Genomic DNA, 16,539 nt, shown 5'->3' with positions numbered 1-16,539 from the left:
CAAAGAGAAACCCTAAACGCGACCAGTGTGGGTAAAACCCCTCGGGACAAACTCAGCAGCCCCAGCGGACCCCGAGCCCAGCGTTGGGCTGCTCCCAGCCAGCCCGGCCTCTGGCGGCATCGGGGCTCGGCTCCCCAGGCCCCGCGTGTGCAAGGCTGCTCCCCACCTCCCTCGGGCCGCCGCATCCTAACCAGCCCTGCAAGCACCGGGGTGCCGCAGCCTTCCCTGCCCTTCCAGCACGTGCCGGTCCAGCCCCCAGGCCCCAAAGAAATGGCCACGAACCCAGGCTTTTTCTAACCTGTTAGATTTATTGAAAAATTAAAAGCACAAGCTCTGTATATATAAATGCAATGACATCGCCAGCAATTTACAAGGCATCCGATTGCCCTCCGCGTCCTCAGCCGCGGCCTGCGCCACCCGCCCGCTGCCCGGGCGCAGCGACAGGCACCCAAGGGAGCAGGGCCCAGCCAAGAAACCCTTCGACCTTCCTCTTTCCCCAGCCCTGCCACGGCACGGGCAGGGCCGCCGACCGCCCCGCTCTGCGTGTGTGGCACTAAAAGGACAGCGGGACGCCCAGGCTCGTCGTCCCCTCTCTCGCTCCCCAGCCGGGGCCTGGATTTCAGCGCCAAGGGGAGAGCGCTGCTCCCAAGGGCAGCCCCCAGCCCCGGAAAGGCAGGGACGGCCGCCTTCAGCGGAGAGGGAAGAGATGTGCACTGATTTCTACCCATCCTCAGCCTGCCCTGCCCAGACAGTGACTATCTGTGATGGGAGACATTTGGGGGTCCCTGGGGGCGATTGCGTGGGCAGGGTGGTGCAGTGGGAGAGGGTGGTGTGGGCTCCACGCGGCTGGGTGCTGCCTTTTCCCACACCGGTACCCCTGGGTTGCCTTTTGCGTCCGTCTGGGCGCTCTCCTCACCTGCCACGTTCCTTCCCAAACTCGTTTGGCTCCTAAAGGACGACGTTGAATTCTGTGACCAGAAAATCAATGTAGTCCTTCTCCTTCAGCTTAAAGGCTTCAGCAATGATGCGCGCGGCTTCCCGGTGCTCTTTGCCCCGCAGCCCCGTGCCGTTCACCTCCAGGATGACGTGACCCACCTTCAGCTTGCCACAGTTGTGGGCAGAGCCCCCGCGCTATGGGAGGAGGGAAGAAGGTGGTCAGCAGCGGGGGAGAAGGGAGAGTTCATGCTCCTCTTCCCTGGCTCGGCCACACGTTGAAATGCAGCCAGCTCTGGGGAGGAACAGAGCAAGGCGAGGAGAAGGCAAGCGTGGGCTGCAGCACGACTCGTGAGCTTCGGGGGAGAGGAGAGGGCTGAGGAGACAGGGCTGTTTGAGAGGCGGAGTGCCATTCCCGTGATGGGAACCCAGAGGAGCTCCCCGCTGGGCTCGCTCCAGGCTCTTGTACCAGCAGCGAGTCGGGAAGCGGCACGGGGAGGCGACGTGCCGAGGAACCCACTCGGCTCTGCCCCTGGCCCGCGGGGCGCCGGCTGGCCCAGGCCAGGCCTCCGGGGCTGCCCGCAGGCGGCAGGGGACACACAGGCGCCCCAGGCCCCTCTGGCAGGCAGAGACCGGCCTTTGCTGGGTCAGGGCGAATGTTTTGCAAAAGAAACATTTTACATTTTGGAAACGGCAGATGAATTTGGCTTCCCTCCTGCCTGCTCTTGGCTGTCAGCACGGTGCCAGCTGGGACAGCCAAGAATAACCAAGGAGCAGAGTCAGCTTTGCCTTTTTCTATGTGTAACTTGAATTTTGCCCTAAGTAAACAGCAGAGGAAACAGGGTGAGGAGACAGCTCCTGAGAGCAGGGCTGTGGGCTCAGTTCCCCAGCCGTCACCCCCCACCCCATCCCATCCCATCCCATCCCATCCCATCCCTATCTGAGCAGAAGGAGAGCGTTTCCAGGCATCTAGAGACGTCAGCCAAGCTCTTGGGGCCGCCCAGATCCCCTCCAACATGTCTGCAGCAAGTCCTTAGTTTCCAGGACATGTTTTATGATATGGGATCAGCCACAGCATGTGAACAAGATCCTCAGCTCAGCAAATCCCCCGCAGCAAAATGACGCCCCTGGCATTTGGGGAGATTCGGGGTCATCACGGGGAAAGTACACCCCCAAAATTCACACTGGGGCAGGGCTGCAGCTGCATTCTGGCCCTGCCTTGGCTGAAAAGACATGGCTGAGGGGCTTTCCTGAGCCTGTCCAGAGCCGATAGGGAGGAGAGGGATGGCATATGCATTGAGTTGTTCCATTCTCAGCCTGCCCTACCTGGATGGTGACGATCCGGGGCAGCGGCTGCCGAGTGTTTGCTCCACCCTCGATGGCGATTCCCAAGGTTGGTGCGCTCTTGGACACTCGGATCAGACACGACGTGGGCTCCAGGAGCCCGGGCTGCGGGAAGAGACGGCAGTACTGCCGAGGGAGGCTGGGCACCCGTCTCTCCCTGCTGTGCTCCCTACGCAGGGCCCCACGGCTCCCTGACTCCTCGCATCCACAGCCATGATCCCAACCGTTTGCAGGCCTGGAAGGACTTAGGGAGGAGCAGAGCAGCTCTCCGACTGCCTGCCGAGACCCCCCAACGTCACAGAGATCAGAAACCCTCCAATTCGCTTCTGATAACTTGTATCATCTGCTCCTCCCAGGGTGACAGGTGACTTCAGCCATGGGACATTTTGCCCTGGGGATGTCCCCTCAGAGCCAGGAACTCTACCATGTCCCAAGCGGTTGTTTGCTGGAGCTGCGAGGGTTGTTTTACCCAGGATGGGGTAAATCAGCCCCACCGTCCCCCTTTCAGCTGCTCCTGGCTCCCCTCCTGCCAGCTCAGCCCCACAGTGAGCTGCCTCAGATTGTTACACCAGGGGGAAAATAATGTGACAAAACAAGACAAAATGGGGGTTGCTGCCTGCAGGCTGCGGGAGCACAACCGGCTGGCTGGTGAGCCAGATGTGCACCGCCTCAGGCTGAAGCAGCGGAGAGTAGCACTGCCCCTCGGCAGCGGCGGGTGCCCACCTCCCGCCTCCCACCAGCACGGCATGGGGGTATGGTCTGTGAACGGCACCTCCCCGAGGCCCCTGGGCACCCAGCCTCACCGGCTTGGAGGCCCCCTCTGCCGCCCCCTCGCTCCTCGCGGCCTCCTTGAGGCTTCGGCTTTTCCCGGGGACCGGCTGCCGGCTCTTGTCCTTGCCGCTCATCTCAACCTCCCCGATGTCCACCCCGCTGTCCTCGCTGAGGGTCTGCCCGCTGTCCGACAGCTGGGAGAGCGTGGAGGCTGGGGAGAGACGCGGGCTGTTAGAGGAAAGGCTGGGCAGCGCGGCTCCATGGCCAGTCGAGCACCCACAGGACCATGTGCCAGAAGAACAGAACATCTCACTCACTCCCAGGGCTGGGCAGGTCCCTTGGGATGCTGACCTAGGGACAGAGACAGACCTAAGCGAGTGTGGTCCAGATCCCCTGAGGTATTTCAGTGTCCACCCAACACCTTTGGAGACCTGGAATTAGAGCAGGGTTCTCAAATGAACCTGTCCTTAAGAGCAGAGCTGTGCATGTGGAGCACCAAGGAACATGTGACCTCAGACTTGGGTATCTGGGTCCAGGATCCAACCTAGATCCTGCACTGGGATCACAGAAGAGGGTGGTGGGTTCAGGGATCCCGCTCGAGCAAAGTTTGGGCCAGCCCATGCTCAACACCAGCTTCATCACCTCCAGTTCCCGGGAGGAGATGGGGACAGATCCAAGCAAGGACGAGCTGAGAGGCAGGAGCCATCGTCCATTCAAAGTCAGAGGATCCGGGTGCAGATCTAGGATCTGCCTCTGGAAATGAGTATCAGGCACAGCAATATTACAGCATTTGCGGAGAGGACTGAAGCCCTGGGAAATCGCATCTCTCACTTGGAAGAGTTGGGGTCACACGGCTGACACCTCTCAAGCAGGATCCAGCCGCTATTAGCATGAGAAGCCGGCATTTAATCTCATTTCCATACATTAAGAGATTAATGAACAAACTGCAGTGGGAGGCCGGTGCCACGGGAGGGCGACAACGCCACTCGCATCGCCTGAAAGGCAACGGGGCGTTTCTGGGGGGCTCACAGGGTGGGGATGCTGGGGTACCCGAGAGCACTGCTGGGCCTTAGCCTAAAGCAGCGTGTGCCCTCCCTGGGCATCCCCAGCCCTCCGGGACCACCTTTCTCACTCCTGCTGGGATCTGCCGAGGGACCTGTTGAGCCCAGCACACTCTTCCCCCACACTTACACTTCTTTTTTCAGGGATGTGCTCAGGATAAACCTGACTCCCACGCTCAGTGAGGGCACAATCAGTTTTTTCCAAAAGCAGGCGTTAATGGGAAAATCCCAGAATTGCTTTTAAAATTCCACCGGAGGCAGATTTTATTAAATAACACAGAAAAACCCACACAAGAGACAAGTTGCAATCAACTGCCTACCCAAATTTGGTCTTTAAGTAAAGGTCAGATTAAATTGCGCTGGAAACCTAGGGAGGCTTTAAGGAACGTACTGAATGCCGATGCGAAGCTAGATGCTGTGACTGTGGGCCTCGCAGGTTTTCCAGGACTGCCAAAAGTCAAGGCTGAGGGCTTTGTCTGAGAGATTAATACTAGCACTACTGCTAACGACATTGCGGAGGGCTTTATGGGCTTCCTGGATTTTCACTCTTTTGCCATGATGCTATAAAGCTGTTTTCTGCGATTGAAAACGTGTCTCAGAAAAAAGCAAACAAAATTACAGCTAATCAATGAAACAAACAGCAGCATGTTGCCACACTGATCCAGGCACTTTGGCTCTTCCAAATTCCATTAACTTGGAGCTAAACTGCCAAGCTTGGTGTCACGGCCCCTCGCTGGCACACTCTGCCAGCCCACATACACACCGGGAAGGGGAAACCTCTGCAGCAGAGCCTCATGCTCAGGCAGGTACCTCTCCCTCAGTTGCTGCCCTTAAGAATTGCCTCTTCTGCTGTTCCTCTCTCTTAGAGAGGGCTTTTTTCACCCTAAGGCTGACAATGTGCACTGAACATCTTACAGGGCACGGGCATCGCTGTGTGCAGCCTCCCTCCTACACCCACCCTGACGCCCTCTCCATGCAGTCTGGATGGCAGGCTGGACCATCGGTAGCTGCTTCCTGCAGCAGTTGCCGGACATGCTTCCACCCCACAGCCCAGCTTGGTACTGTGACTGCGAAACCAGTCAGAGCCCAGCTCTGCGCTAAAGCCAAACCAGGCTCACAGTCGCCATCCCCAAAAAACAGAAAAGCTGATGGCAATGGTGACCTTCCACAGTAGAACAGCTTGTCCCACCAGGACACCCACCTCTGGCCTGGGGCAAGGGCCTCACTTCGTTCACGTCGGGCTCGCTGTTGGGTTGGTGTACCTCCACCATGATGAAATGCTGGTTGGCCACTGACCGTGGGCTGCCCTTGTCTGGCGGGGGGGGCGCTGGGTGGGCTGGGGGAGGAGGAGGGGATGGGGAAGAGGTGCTCTGAAGCCCACCAGCTGCGGGACTTTCCTGGGATGGGCTCTTCAACCTTGTTGGGGACTGGACCCTGGGGAAAGGACCGATGGGGTGCTGGCTGACCAAGGAGAGCTGGGCATCCATTTGCCTCCTAGAGCTGTGCAGGGCCGGAGAAATGGTAGCGTAGACAGCGTTTGGGGCAGACTCCTCAGTGGATGAATTAGTAGAGGAGGTCAGGCTGACTGTGTCCTTCTCGGGGTGGCTAGGAGGGGGTGTGGGGTTTCGGGGGGCCACAAAGAAGAGGCCCGACTGAGAGGACTCAGAGGAAGGGCGCTTCGACTTGTCTTTTCCTGGGTTCCTGTGCTGGGCAGCAGAGGGGTCCAGCCTCTGAGGGGCTGAAGGAGGAGGCGGAGGCTTGAAGTTGGGTGGTTCTTCCGGGAAGGAGGAGAGATCATCCTGTCAAACCAAGAACAGAAGCCTTTAGGATACCAGGCTCAGGCACAAGAACTTCCCTAGTCCTACAGTCACCTGGTATCTGCCTTCCCATGGTGATCACAGGAAAACTAGCTGATTCTGATAGAAATGTCTCCCTGACCTTATTGGCAATAAGAATATGACTCATAAATGAAGACGGTTAGAGGACAAATCACCCAAGTTTTGCTTTAGTTCCTATAAGCGCATGTTACTCTTATTCAGACAACTCGAATCCTTCTTCCTAACTGGTCTAATTAATTTGCTTCAGTAATACCCTGCTGCAGTGACACCCACAGGTCGCTGATGTTGCAAATAGCTACAGAAGCTGAGGCAAAACTCAGTATCATCAATTTGCCTCCAGCTCCCACTCGAGGCGCTGCAGCATGCTGCCGTATCTTACCAGGGAGATGTCTGGCAAGGTGTTGATGCTACTTTGATGGCTGTCTCCACCTCCCTCCAATTCTGATGTGTTCTGACAGGGCAAAAAAGGAAGAGAGAACCCAGTTACTACAGCAAGAAGCAACATCAAAGTGACAGGGAGCATGCAGAGGGCTGCAGGACATTGTCCAAAGCCCCTGCAGTGACAGGGTCTTTCACCCAGTGAAAAAGGTTCGTATTGCCTGGGAAGCTCCCCTGGAGACTCACATACCACATAGGCAAAGCAACCTGGCTAGGAAACAGCCTCTCCAAAGCTAAGAAGAGTGCTCAGAACAAGCTGTGAACCTCATCTATAGAAGCTATTTCCTCTACAGTAGAGGAACACGCTCCTCTTAGCCCAAATATCAGCTTTCTATATTTAATTTAGAAGATGGGGAAGGGAAGAACTAGCTCTGAGGGTTGCAAGTTAAATGCCCAGAGATAGATCTTTCCAGGCAGAAGGCCAATGAGAAAGTTAAACCCTCCCTCCCCCAAAACCCAGAGCATTTGGTCTCAGATGCAAAAGGATAGAAGCCACTTCCACTGCTTATAACAAGGCAAAATATCATTAGAAAATGTCACAACACAGTGCTGAACACATCGCAGTGCCAGAAATCAGGAAGGACTAAGGTAGTCAGTCCGTCTGTGCAGGGGTGGCTGTCAATCAGGATGGACCAGAGAAGAGGATACACGTATTGTCAAGCAGAGCAAACAGGCACCCTGGCTAAGTAACAGCAGGCAAAGGCAGGAATGTGGTGTTCCTGGGCGCGCAAGGGAGGCTGGGGCCTGGAGGTGGGCACGGCTCTGCCCCAGCGAGCTGTGCCCAGCCTGCAGGACGTGGGGGCCTGCCGATGGACTCTGCTCTGGGCACCAACAGGACTGAGCCCAAGTGGTCCCGTGTCTAGCCTGGGGCCACGGCTCTGCTGCTTTGTCCCAGTGCTGCCAAGGCACCAGGTTCCCTTTGAGGGATGCTCTGCCAGTGCTGCCTAGCACCGCTCTGCCTGGTTCCCCTGCAAGAGCAAACCCAGACCACAGCACCGCCCTGGGGACAGGCAGTGTGATCCCCGGGCAGAGAAACAAAGAGGAAAAATCCGTCATGCTGCAGTTCCCCAGCTTCCTTCTCCCCAGCACCCTCTTGCTGCCCAATCGCGGTTCCCCAGTGCTCTGTGGCTCCACACTGCTGCCTCTTTCCCCCTCCATCTGCCACAGCCCTGTCAACCCCTGAAGGACCCCTGCTTTGCATGGTATCTGCCTGGGAAGGACAGACAGCAGCACATTTCCGGGTGACTGCTGGACTGTCCAGGAGGTGTTGCTGAATTCAGCCTGAGCTAGCTAGGTTGTGCCATCCCCAGTCACATCACTAACCTGGCAACCCACAGCAGCAGCAACTCCTGATCTGGAGACGGGGCTGCTGCCGTTCAGAAAGGGCATATTTCATTTCCATCACATTAACAAGGATGTTCGTTCATTTGTGCTGTAAAGGGCAGGGTACAGTTTGTGTTTAACTGTGTGTTATTTATTGCAGGGTAAACAACTGATTAGTTGAAATGCTGGTGCATCTGCATTTTTCCCATCTGCTGGAGGCTGCTGCCTGTAAGATGTTAGTGTCCCAAAATAGACACAGAAGACAATTAAAAGCATTAGAGAAGCAGCAAAAACACTGATGGAAAGTGCTTTTATCTCTGTGGCTTCAGAGGGATCCCTGGCAAATGAGAAAGCTAAAAGAAATGGCTTGTTCAAACTTTGGCAGGGAAAGAATTAGCTTGGGAGACCATTTCTTCCTCTGACGAGGGGTGATTTCATCATCAGTTCAATTCAACATAAAGACAGGTGGCTTTTGAAAAACAAAATCCCCTACCCCATGTGTAACTGCATTCATTTGACTGTGCAGCGAGCCAGGGGAGAGAACGGATCTGGCTGAAACACATGGCAGAAGCAACAGAAAGTTCAAGTTTCAACCAGATCCAACTCGCCACAGGGCCATGCAAATCCAAGGGCTGGCATGAAGGACGGTGTGAGAACATACAGCTGAGGCTGCAAGAAGAAAAAGGGCAGTTTCAAAAGCAACCTCCAATTATGTTGATTAAAATGATCCTGAACTGCTCCCACAAGCCAGGAAAGAACATGCTGGTTTCCAGTGCTTGGGGACTGGTGGGCAGGTGAGTAGCAGGGAAGGCCAGTTTCAGGGAGATTTGCTCTGGTCTATGCACACGTTAGCAGTCAGGTCAACAGCTAGCCTGGGACTTCAGTATGTATCAAAGTGCAAATGGGTGCCATCACCTCCTCACGTGACACCAAGGAACCCGAATGCTTAGGTGAACAGGGCCAAACACAGTGCTTGGTAAGCAGCACCAAATCATGCCAGCAGTGCCCTCTTCTCAGAGCTTCCTCCTTCCGCCACCCTTTTCCTCTAACAAGAAAGCTGTTTTGCAGAAAGCTGCCCAAGTAGCACATCCCTGCATCTCTAGATGTTGCCCAGAACCTTTAATCCAGCCGTAGGGCTGTGTACACAAGGAAGGGAGCTGAACTCAAGGCGGTGGCATTTCAGCACCAGCCGTACCACATTTGGGAGAATCTCAGCTGTGTGTCTAACACTTCCCTCTCCAGCTCTGCCTCTGCCAGCCTCAACTTGCCTCCAAGCGTTCACTGAGCTTTTGCCAAATGACTCTCCTGATACGACTGGGAGCAGCCTGCCTTCAAATCCCCCTGTCCCCACTATCCGTAGTTACACCGTTACTGAAAGAGGATCTGCCCGATGCCCTGCTGACATCTGCCAGTGCCATCTCCGCCTGTCCTGCCAGTGAGCCCTGTGCCCATCACCATGATATCGGACTCTTCCTAGAGTGCAACACGTGCTGTTCATGTCAGCCAGTGGAAGGTGCTGCAGTCCCAGCCCAGTAGCTGGACTAGTCAGCATGGAGGCTTGAACCCTTCTGACAAACCTTGGATGAACCCAGACAGCGGTGCCAAGAGCTTCCTGCCAGCTCGGCGAGATGGTCCTAATCCCGCTGCCTTGGCTCTGCTCTTCCCGAACATCCAGTGACACTAATATTGCTCATCTTCTTCAGGGCACTTTCTTCTGCTGAGGTGTGGCAGATTTGCCTTCCCCAATGCTTACTACTTTGGGGGCAAAAATAATTAAACAGAAATTGCTCCTGGCTATAAAATGTAATGGCTTTTAAACTAAGCACAATTGCTTTCAGGAATCTGCTGTTTTAAGACTGTGCTTGCCTGGATCTCCCTTGAAAGACCCATCGAATCCACGTGCCACTGCTCAGAAAAACGAGTGTTTACTGAGGGGGCTGCTTCTTCTTACCGACTCTCTGCTCCTCTCTCCTATTTTCTGGTTATTTATAGAAATTGGAGGCCAGGCGAGGCTCTTCCAATCCCTCTGCAAGGCACAATTGGGAGACTTTCACCCTTCCTATCTCACACTGAGCCCGCGGGTGCTGCAGTGAAGCTGGAGAGCATCTTTGAGACAGGGTGGGGTAATGCTCAGTCCCGACAGCATCGTGGCAAGTGAGAGTGGTGCCGAGGAGGCAGAGCAACACGCTCACTGCTCCGCAGCTCAGGATAGGGCCACTGTGGACAGCTGTGCCCCTGGCTTGAGGTGACTCCTAGGAGAGTCACTGCCAGCTCCCTGCCTCGGTTTCCCTGCCCATCAAACAACAGCAATGCTCTTCTCGGACACAGCACAAAGGTCTCTCTTTCTCCCAGGGGCTGCTTGCCCTGCCACTGTAATGGAGGGAGCTGGATGAGGTCCCCCATTTCTCTGCTCTCATTCTACCCTCTCTCTGGAGACATGAGATTGTCTGGCAGCTGCCAAGGATGTTGTGGGTTCTTGTGTTTGACATTCACTTTTCAAAGAGAGGAACGGCTCACGCCCCACACTGCCATTCTCTCCTTACTTCTGCTTCTTGTGAAACAGAGCCTAAAGACGCGCACAAACGTTAGTGACTGGGTTACCATGCTGGGTCTGATCCTGTGCCTGCAAGCACCATAGCTTCAGGGAGCTGGGAGCAAGCTAACATCTGTGGAATCAGGCCCTGGGAGGAGGAGACACCTTCTGTGGCAGCACATTTTCCAGGAGGCGGCACAGAAGAAAAATAAAATCAACAGGGATTTCAATTCCCTAATTATAACAATGAGGGCTGGGGCAGGAGGCAGGGACAAAGCAAATGTTAAATCCCCAGAGGACTGTCTCGGTTATAAGCAAATTAGAAATTCATACTGCTCTGATCAGACAAGCTGCATCTGATTATTCCAATTTACAATAAATCTCTGCTTTGCAAGACTCATCTTGAGATCCAAATCTTCCATAAAAAAGAGGCGAAGGTGCGGCTTAGTGAAGCAGACAGACATCCAGTGGGTGGCACAATCAAATGAGGCCTTGTCTCATCTCTTAGTAACCTTCAAGCATCCCATGATGAAATCACTTTTTGCTTGGCAGGTCCTGCTCAGCCTCACATTGGGTTTTTTTGACCTAAGTTCACCCACTGACCCACTGAGAACAGAGGGGATGGGAGTGTGGTCTAGTGTCAGTGACTTTGGTCATGAAGCCAAAGCAAACTATGTCCCAAGGTTTGGGGTGTCTGCGATGAACTCCCTCTGGCAATGCCACAGCTTTCTTCTTTTAGGCAAGTGCCATTCCCAGAGGGATGTAGCTTTTGGGACAGGTTCACAGCTGCCAGAGCTCCTCTTTCCCAAAGCAGTACTAGCAGCTCCCAGCTCCACCACTCGGTTTGTGTGCTCCACCTGCTGACCCATGTGATTTAACCCCAGGCAACCATGCGGAGGAGGTAAAGCACTATGCACAGCAGAGCTGTGCTGCAGGGCACAAGCATGCAGCTCTTCTCAACCTCCTTCCAACCAAAAGCTCTGTTACGACAGAGGAATTTTCGAGGTTCTCCCCACATCCATTTTTAGAAAGCCTTGCCCATCTAGCCTCTCTAGCATATGCGTGTGGATTTATCTAAAGCTGAACACCCATAACGTAAGTACATTGATCCCTCCTGCACTGGAACACACATTTCTGCAGACCCAAGGCTTATCAGGCAAATCATTCCCCAGTCTCTGAGGATGTGTGACACGATGCGACTAGCCCAGTGGTATTTAGCCAGGGTGCCTATATGGTGAGACAGCACAACAGCAGGAAGAGTAGGCACAACGGGACCACAAGGCACGAAGGGCAGTTTGGGGTCCATCAGACATCAGCACTGCTGGTCCTTCTAACACCCCAGCACTGAGCTGCTAGTGGCGCATGCGGCTTTAGTGCAAGCAGCACACTGGTGCCAGCTGGATCTGGTTCAGGATTAATGATATGTTGGAAAAGACACCAGAGTCTTGTCTACACTGCAGCCCCAAGCAGCCCCTGAGCTCAGGAGAGGGACTCAGGAACGGCTCAGCGGAGCCAGAAGAAGAGAAAGCAGACATGGGAGAAACGAGGCGGTTGTTCACGTGGCTGAGACACATGCTGGCCTCTGGAAGGGCCTGTTCCCCCGTCTCCCGCCCAACACACACTCTCACACATTCTCAACCCATCTACTATGGCAACCACAGCACTCGAGCTCCCCATCTTGCTGACAGCCCCTACCTCCATCAGGTCTATTAGCCACAAGAGCCGCTCCTGGGGGTGTGCGAGGGGAAAAGCAGATTAAAACAAGCGTGAAAGGGAAAATAAAACATCAGGGAGGATGCAGAACAAATGAACGAGACAAGCAAACCCCAGCACAATGCACCCCTCCTCCCTCAAACCCATCCTACAGAATCCACATCCAGCTGTATTCAAGGTTGAACATGAAGGCTGCAATTAGCCCTCTCCCTTGAGAGGTGCTGGGGAGGGTGACAGCGGTGCGGAATTAGGACAGGAAAGTGCAGAGCAGCCAGTTTGGGAGTTCTGCCCTTTTCTCTCTCTCCTGCGAGCTGAGGTAAGTGCCCATTTACAAAGAGCCCATGCTCTTAGCTTGGCAGTTGCTTACCACCGCTTGCCAAAACATGTCAAGTTAGTGTTCCCAACACGTGAGGCAGAGCTGGAGATGGGTGTTCGTTCTCACATCCACGCTCACAGGACATGGATAGAGGAGTCACCCCGCCAAGGAGGATGTGCAGTGTAACCGAGAGAGATGCGTTCTTATAGGAAGCTTTTAAACACAAGGCCTGGTAGATGGTACCTGCTCCCCACTCTGTGGCCAGAATTGTCCCCTGGTCTCCCTCGCTGATCTCTGGGCCCAAATGCCAGGCAGGGCTGGGTCACTGCTCACACATCAGGCCCATCAGCCACACTGGCTTCGTGGAGTGGGAGGGAGAGCATGGCGAACCCAAAGCACACGGTACAGTCTTGGGCACGGGGACAGCAAGGGAACTGGGTGTCACACTCAGTGCGCAAATCCCGGCAGACCTCTCTGCTAGGTCTCTGCCACTTTGGAAAGATTTTCCCAGCAGGCTTTCCTAGAGCAGCGTGAAACTTTCTTTTTTCACCCTGATCCAGAAAGGATCTCACTGTAATCCACCCTGAATGGAGCAGATGGCTTTCCTACAGGGATTTGTGAAGTCAACCCAACAAAAAACCAGCTCTGACGCTCTGAAACTCACTGAGCCCTCCTGCCAGGCCGGACTGAACCGCGAAGGCAGCCACAGCCCTAGGAAAGCCCCCCCACCTCTCTGCCCCGCTGGCTGTGTTGCCTGGGCCCTCCACAGCGCAGTCCCATTCGCCCCGGACGTGGGCTGGTTTGCTTGCTGCCAAACTAGCAGAAGCCCATTGTCATCTGTTCTTTTCATGAAGGTTTTAATTTCCAAGGTTGTTAATACATTTATGATGAAAGGCATTTTATGGCTAGGAAATTAATTCAGGTCTGTGTGCCTGCACTCTCAGAGGTGATTATGATAACTTAATTAGACTGCGTGCAGTGAACGCTTGGAACTGAGACGTGGGAGTGCTGCTGCTTAATGCTGGGGATGGGGGGAGATGGAGCCTGGGACAGGATACAGATGGCGTGGCTGCAGTGGTCCCCATTGGGACAGAGGAGCAGGCAGCCAGCGGCTTCACGGAGGGACAACCAGAGCTGCTGAATAGTGGCAGGCAAGGGGTGGCAGTAGCAAGTTCCTGAGGTTTCTGCGTGGATGCAGCCTGCATTGCTCAGTAGAGATCCTGGAAGGGAAGCAGACCTCTCCCCTCGCTGGGGACAAAGTGACGCTTAGCACCAGGCCCAGCCCCCGTGCAGAGGGCAGTGGCATCTCAGTCTCAAGGACACTGAGAAATACCAACCAAGTCTCATAGTGTCTCCTTGTTGTACCTACAAATCACGCTGTGCACCTTGCCTGCAAGGATCTCGGAGCCTTTTGGAGGTCAAGTACCTGCAGCACTGACACGGGGCACAGAACATGCATGGGATCCCATCAGCGGGCAGCCAAAGCTGGGGCACTGCTGTGCCTGCATGTGCACTCCCTGCTCTCCATACAACTGCCACAGCTAGCTCAGCCCCTTCTGACTCCTCCCAGCTCACCTGGCTCTGCTTTAGCCACCTGTGTCTCTGCTGCAAAGCAAATGGACGTGGCAAAGGGCTTTCAGAGCAAGGCCATGATTTCACAGACAGCAGAAACAATGCTGATTTTTCCTGCCACTCTAGGGGCTGTCTTCTTTCCCCCTGCCTTGGAAAGCAGTGGCTCTGTGATAAAGCCGGCAGCCTGGAAAGATGACCCCTCACAGCTTGTAAGGGGATGAGAGAGTTTTGGGGCATCCATAGGGGAAGCAGTTTGAACAAGGCTTCCTGAGGGAAAAATGCATTAATAGCACCTCCAAGGAAATGAGTTTGTTGTAGGGCTGCCAGGAGCAGAAGGTGTTGAAAGAAAAAGGAACAGTCAAAAGAGACTTACCCTGGCTGAGCTGACGGTTGTAGAGGTGAAGTGGCTGCTGGAGGAAGAGACGGTGTCGCTGTAGGACATCATGGAGTAGGAGTCAGTGCCAACGCTGGGCCCCGAGGGCTGCCGGGCCTTCATGGATTCAATCTCTCGCTTCAGCACTAGGTTGTCGAAGCGGTCGAGGTCTTGTGGGGAGATCACGCCCCGCACCTCTGAAAGCAGTGAGAACTGGGCCAGGCAGAGGGACAACCAAAGAGAGATTGGAGCATGACCATACTCCCACGTGGGTGAATACCCATCCTCCCACCCTGTTCAGCCGAGGTGATGAGATGTTCTGGCAGGGATAAGGAGGTTTGGTCCTAAACTTGCCCAGAAGTCCCTTTGTCACTGAACAGCAAACTGTATCCCCCATAACGTCCTGCCTCTAGATTTTGCTTTCATACCCTCACTCTTGATCCCGTGCAGATAGCCTTGAACTTTGGGTTTATTTGATAGCTCATTTTCACATTTGGAAAGGGGCTCATATCTCCTGAAATGGCAAGAAAGGCTGGCAGGAGGCACTGAGCCACGCTGTGACAACAGCTCTGCTCACTCCATGGGGTGGAAGAAGCTATCCCTGACCTTAGCATGGGCCTCACCTTAGCATGTGTGTTGAGTAGCTCGAAGAGCGCCATGACCAGAGCATCCACGGGGATGTTGCCTTCCTTATATTCGTCAAGGTAGTACCCCATGGTCGCCCGCTCCTGTTCATTCAGCAGGTGACGCGCTTGTTCTTCCAGCATAACCCGGGTCTGGTTTACCATGGTGCTCAGTGTCACCTGGGAGCCTGCCAGGCCTCGGTAAAACAAAGGCTGCAGAAGACATGAAATAGGCTTTGGCCTGGGATGCTAGGAAACCAGCTGCTGAAACCCACCAGCCAGAGAGGGTGGAACCATGTGAACAACTATGTCCTGTCCCCACCCTCAGGAGAAACACGCTGAAAGGCCAGTCAGCCTGAAAAGGGAGTCTCTCTGTTGAGGGTATGACAAGAGATATGCCAGAACCTCTTCTCCTATACCTGCTTTGCCACCAGCCAGCCAAACGTCAGCCTGGACAGAGCAGGTCTGTGCTAGACAGAAAAGTGATGTGGCCTTGACTGGTCAGTTCTTGCCACCTTGCCAGGCCCCAAGATGGGCTGGTGTTGGCAAGGGTCGGTTGCCTACTAATAGCATTTGACAGCCCTGTGATGTTGGCTCTGGACTTCTGGATCTCCTTGGCAAATGGGGCCAGTGTGCTCAGTTGTGGCACATCAAAATAGATGCTGCTTCTCACAGTGGTGGCACTGGCAATGAGCTTGCTAGATTTGGCTTGGTCACCTTTCAAAGACGCCAGATATGCTGTAGAGCTGCCTGAGTTCCTTTGCAGTCAGCACATCTTAAAATCCCTGCCTTGACCACCTCATCTGGAAGCACCCTGCTCTCTAATGACCTTCCCCAAGAGATGCTGCTTGGAGGCTGGGGGAAAAGGTGAGGAAGTGCACCAAGCAGCAGAGGAGAGGCAAAGCAGCGGATGAAGGCCGTGCAGAGGTCCTGCGTGTTGGTTGCAGAATGTAACCACAGGGACATGGGGACAGGCTGTGAGTCACAAGCTGCGAGGCAGATGCCATTGAAACGCATTGACTGAGTGCTGAGAGATGGGCAGCAAAAGCAGGACCCAGAATTCACCCTGTACCCCATGCTCTATCCACTAGCCCAAGTTCCCACTGCCTCAGACTGCTGCTCTGACCCTACGGTGGCTATGCTGGAAAGCAGCACCAGAAGAGGGATGCAGCGAGTGACTGGAGGCAGATCCCCCCGCGGACTCACCAGCATGGCTGCTCGCTTAAGCGTCACTACTTGTCTGAGTAACTCCAGAGCCAAGAGATTATACAGCACCAGTTGAATAAACAAAACAGCATCCCACCTCCGTTCAGCAAGCGTGGATGCTGTCCCTTGACTAGCTACTGATTTAATAGCAGCGTGTATTCCTCCACAGCAGACCTGCGGAACTTGGTGCCACTAGAGAGAGTCAGTGTTCACATCTTGTGTAAAATGCACTACTGCTCCTGCTGCCCACCCCTGCTGCAAGCTCAAAGTAGACCTTGGTGAAAAAACAGCCACCAGCACCGAAAGGAGTCCCAGGGAGAGACAATTCTGACTGCAGGCAAAAGGTTTTTTTCTTTGAAATTGATTTCTAATGATTTCTAACAGAGAAGCTCCTGGTTGTTCCCCTCCCTGGCAGCGTGGGCACAATCAGTGTAGGGATACGGAGCCAGACAAGGCCCTGACTATCCCAGGGACACTGAGGAGCCGAGGCTGGGA

At 54.5% G+C, this 16,539-nt stretch overlaps 1 protein-coding gene across 3 annotated transcripts in view; it reads right to left on the bottom strand.

Moving 5' to 3' along the window:
* Positions 1–303: 303 nt before the first annotated feature.
* The window catches only part of WHRN (whirlin), a 62,758-nt gene continuing 46,522 nt past the window's right edge, over positions 304–16,539 (bottom strand). For 2 of the 3 annotated variants that reach the window (XM_067309118.1, XM_067309120.1), the window contains 7 exons: positions 14,839–15,051; positions 14,216–14,428; positions 6,327–6,398; positions 5,311–5,908; positions 3,081–3,259; positions 2,260–2,382; positions 304–1,131 (listed from right to left, as the gene is read on the bottom strand). In XM_067309118.1, coding sequence (XP_067165219.1) covers positions 949–1,131; positions 2,260–2,382; positions 3,081–3,259; positions 5,311–5,908; positions 6,327–6,398; positions 14,216–14,428; positions 14,839–15,051 — 1,581 coding nt within the window. In that variant the 3' untranslated portion in view covers positions 304–948. The remainder of the gene's footprint in view (positions 1,132–2,259; positions 2,383–3,080; positions 3,260–5,310; positions 5,909–6,326; positions 6,399–14,215; positions 14,429–14,838; positions 15,052–16,539) is intronic. The other variant, XM_067309119.1, reaches the window with a different exon arrangement.

The sequence above is a fragment of the Apteryx mantelli genome, chromosome 21 (genome assembly GCF_036417845.1).
Source record: "Apteryx mantelli isolate bAptMan1 chromosome 21, bAptMan1.hap1, whole genome shotgun sequence".
NCBI lineage: Eukaryota > Metazoa > Chordata > Aves > Apterygiformes > Apterygidae > Apteryx > Apteryx mantelli.
This window is presented reverse-complemented; position numbering and strand designations above follow the sequence as displayed.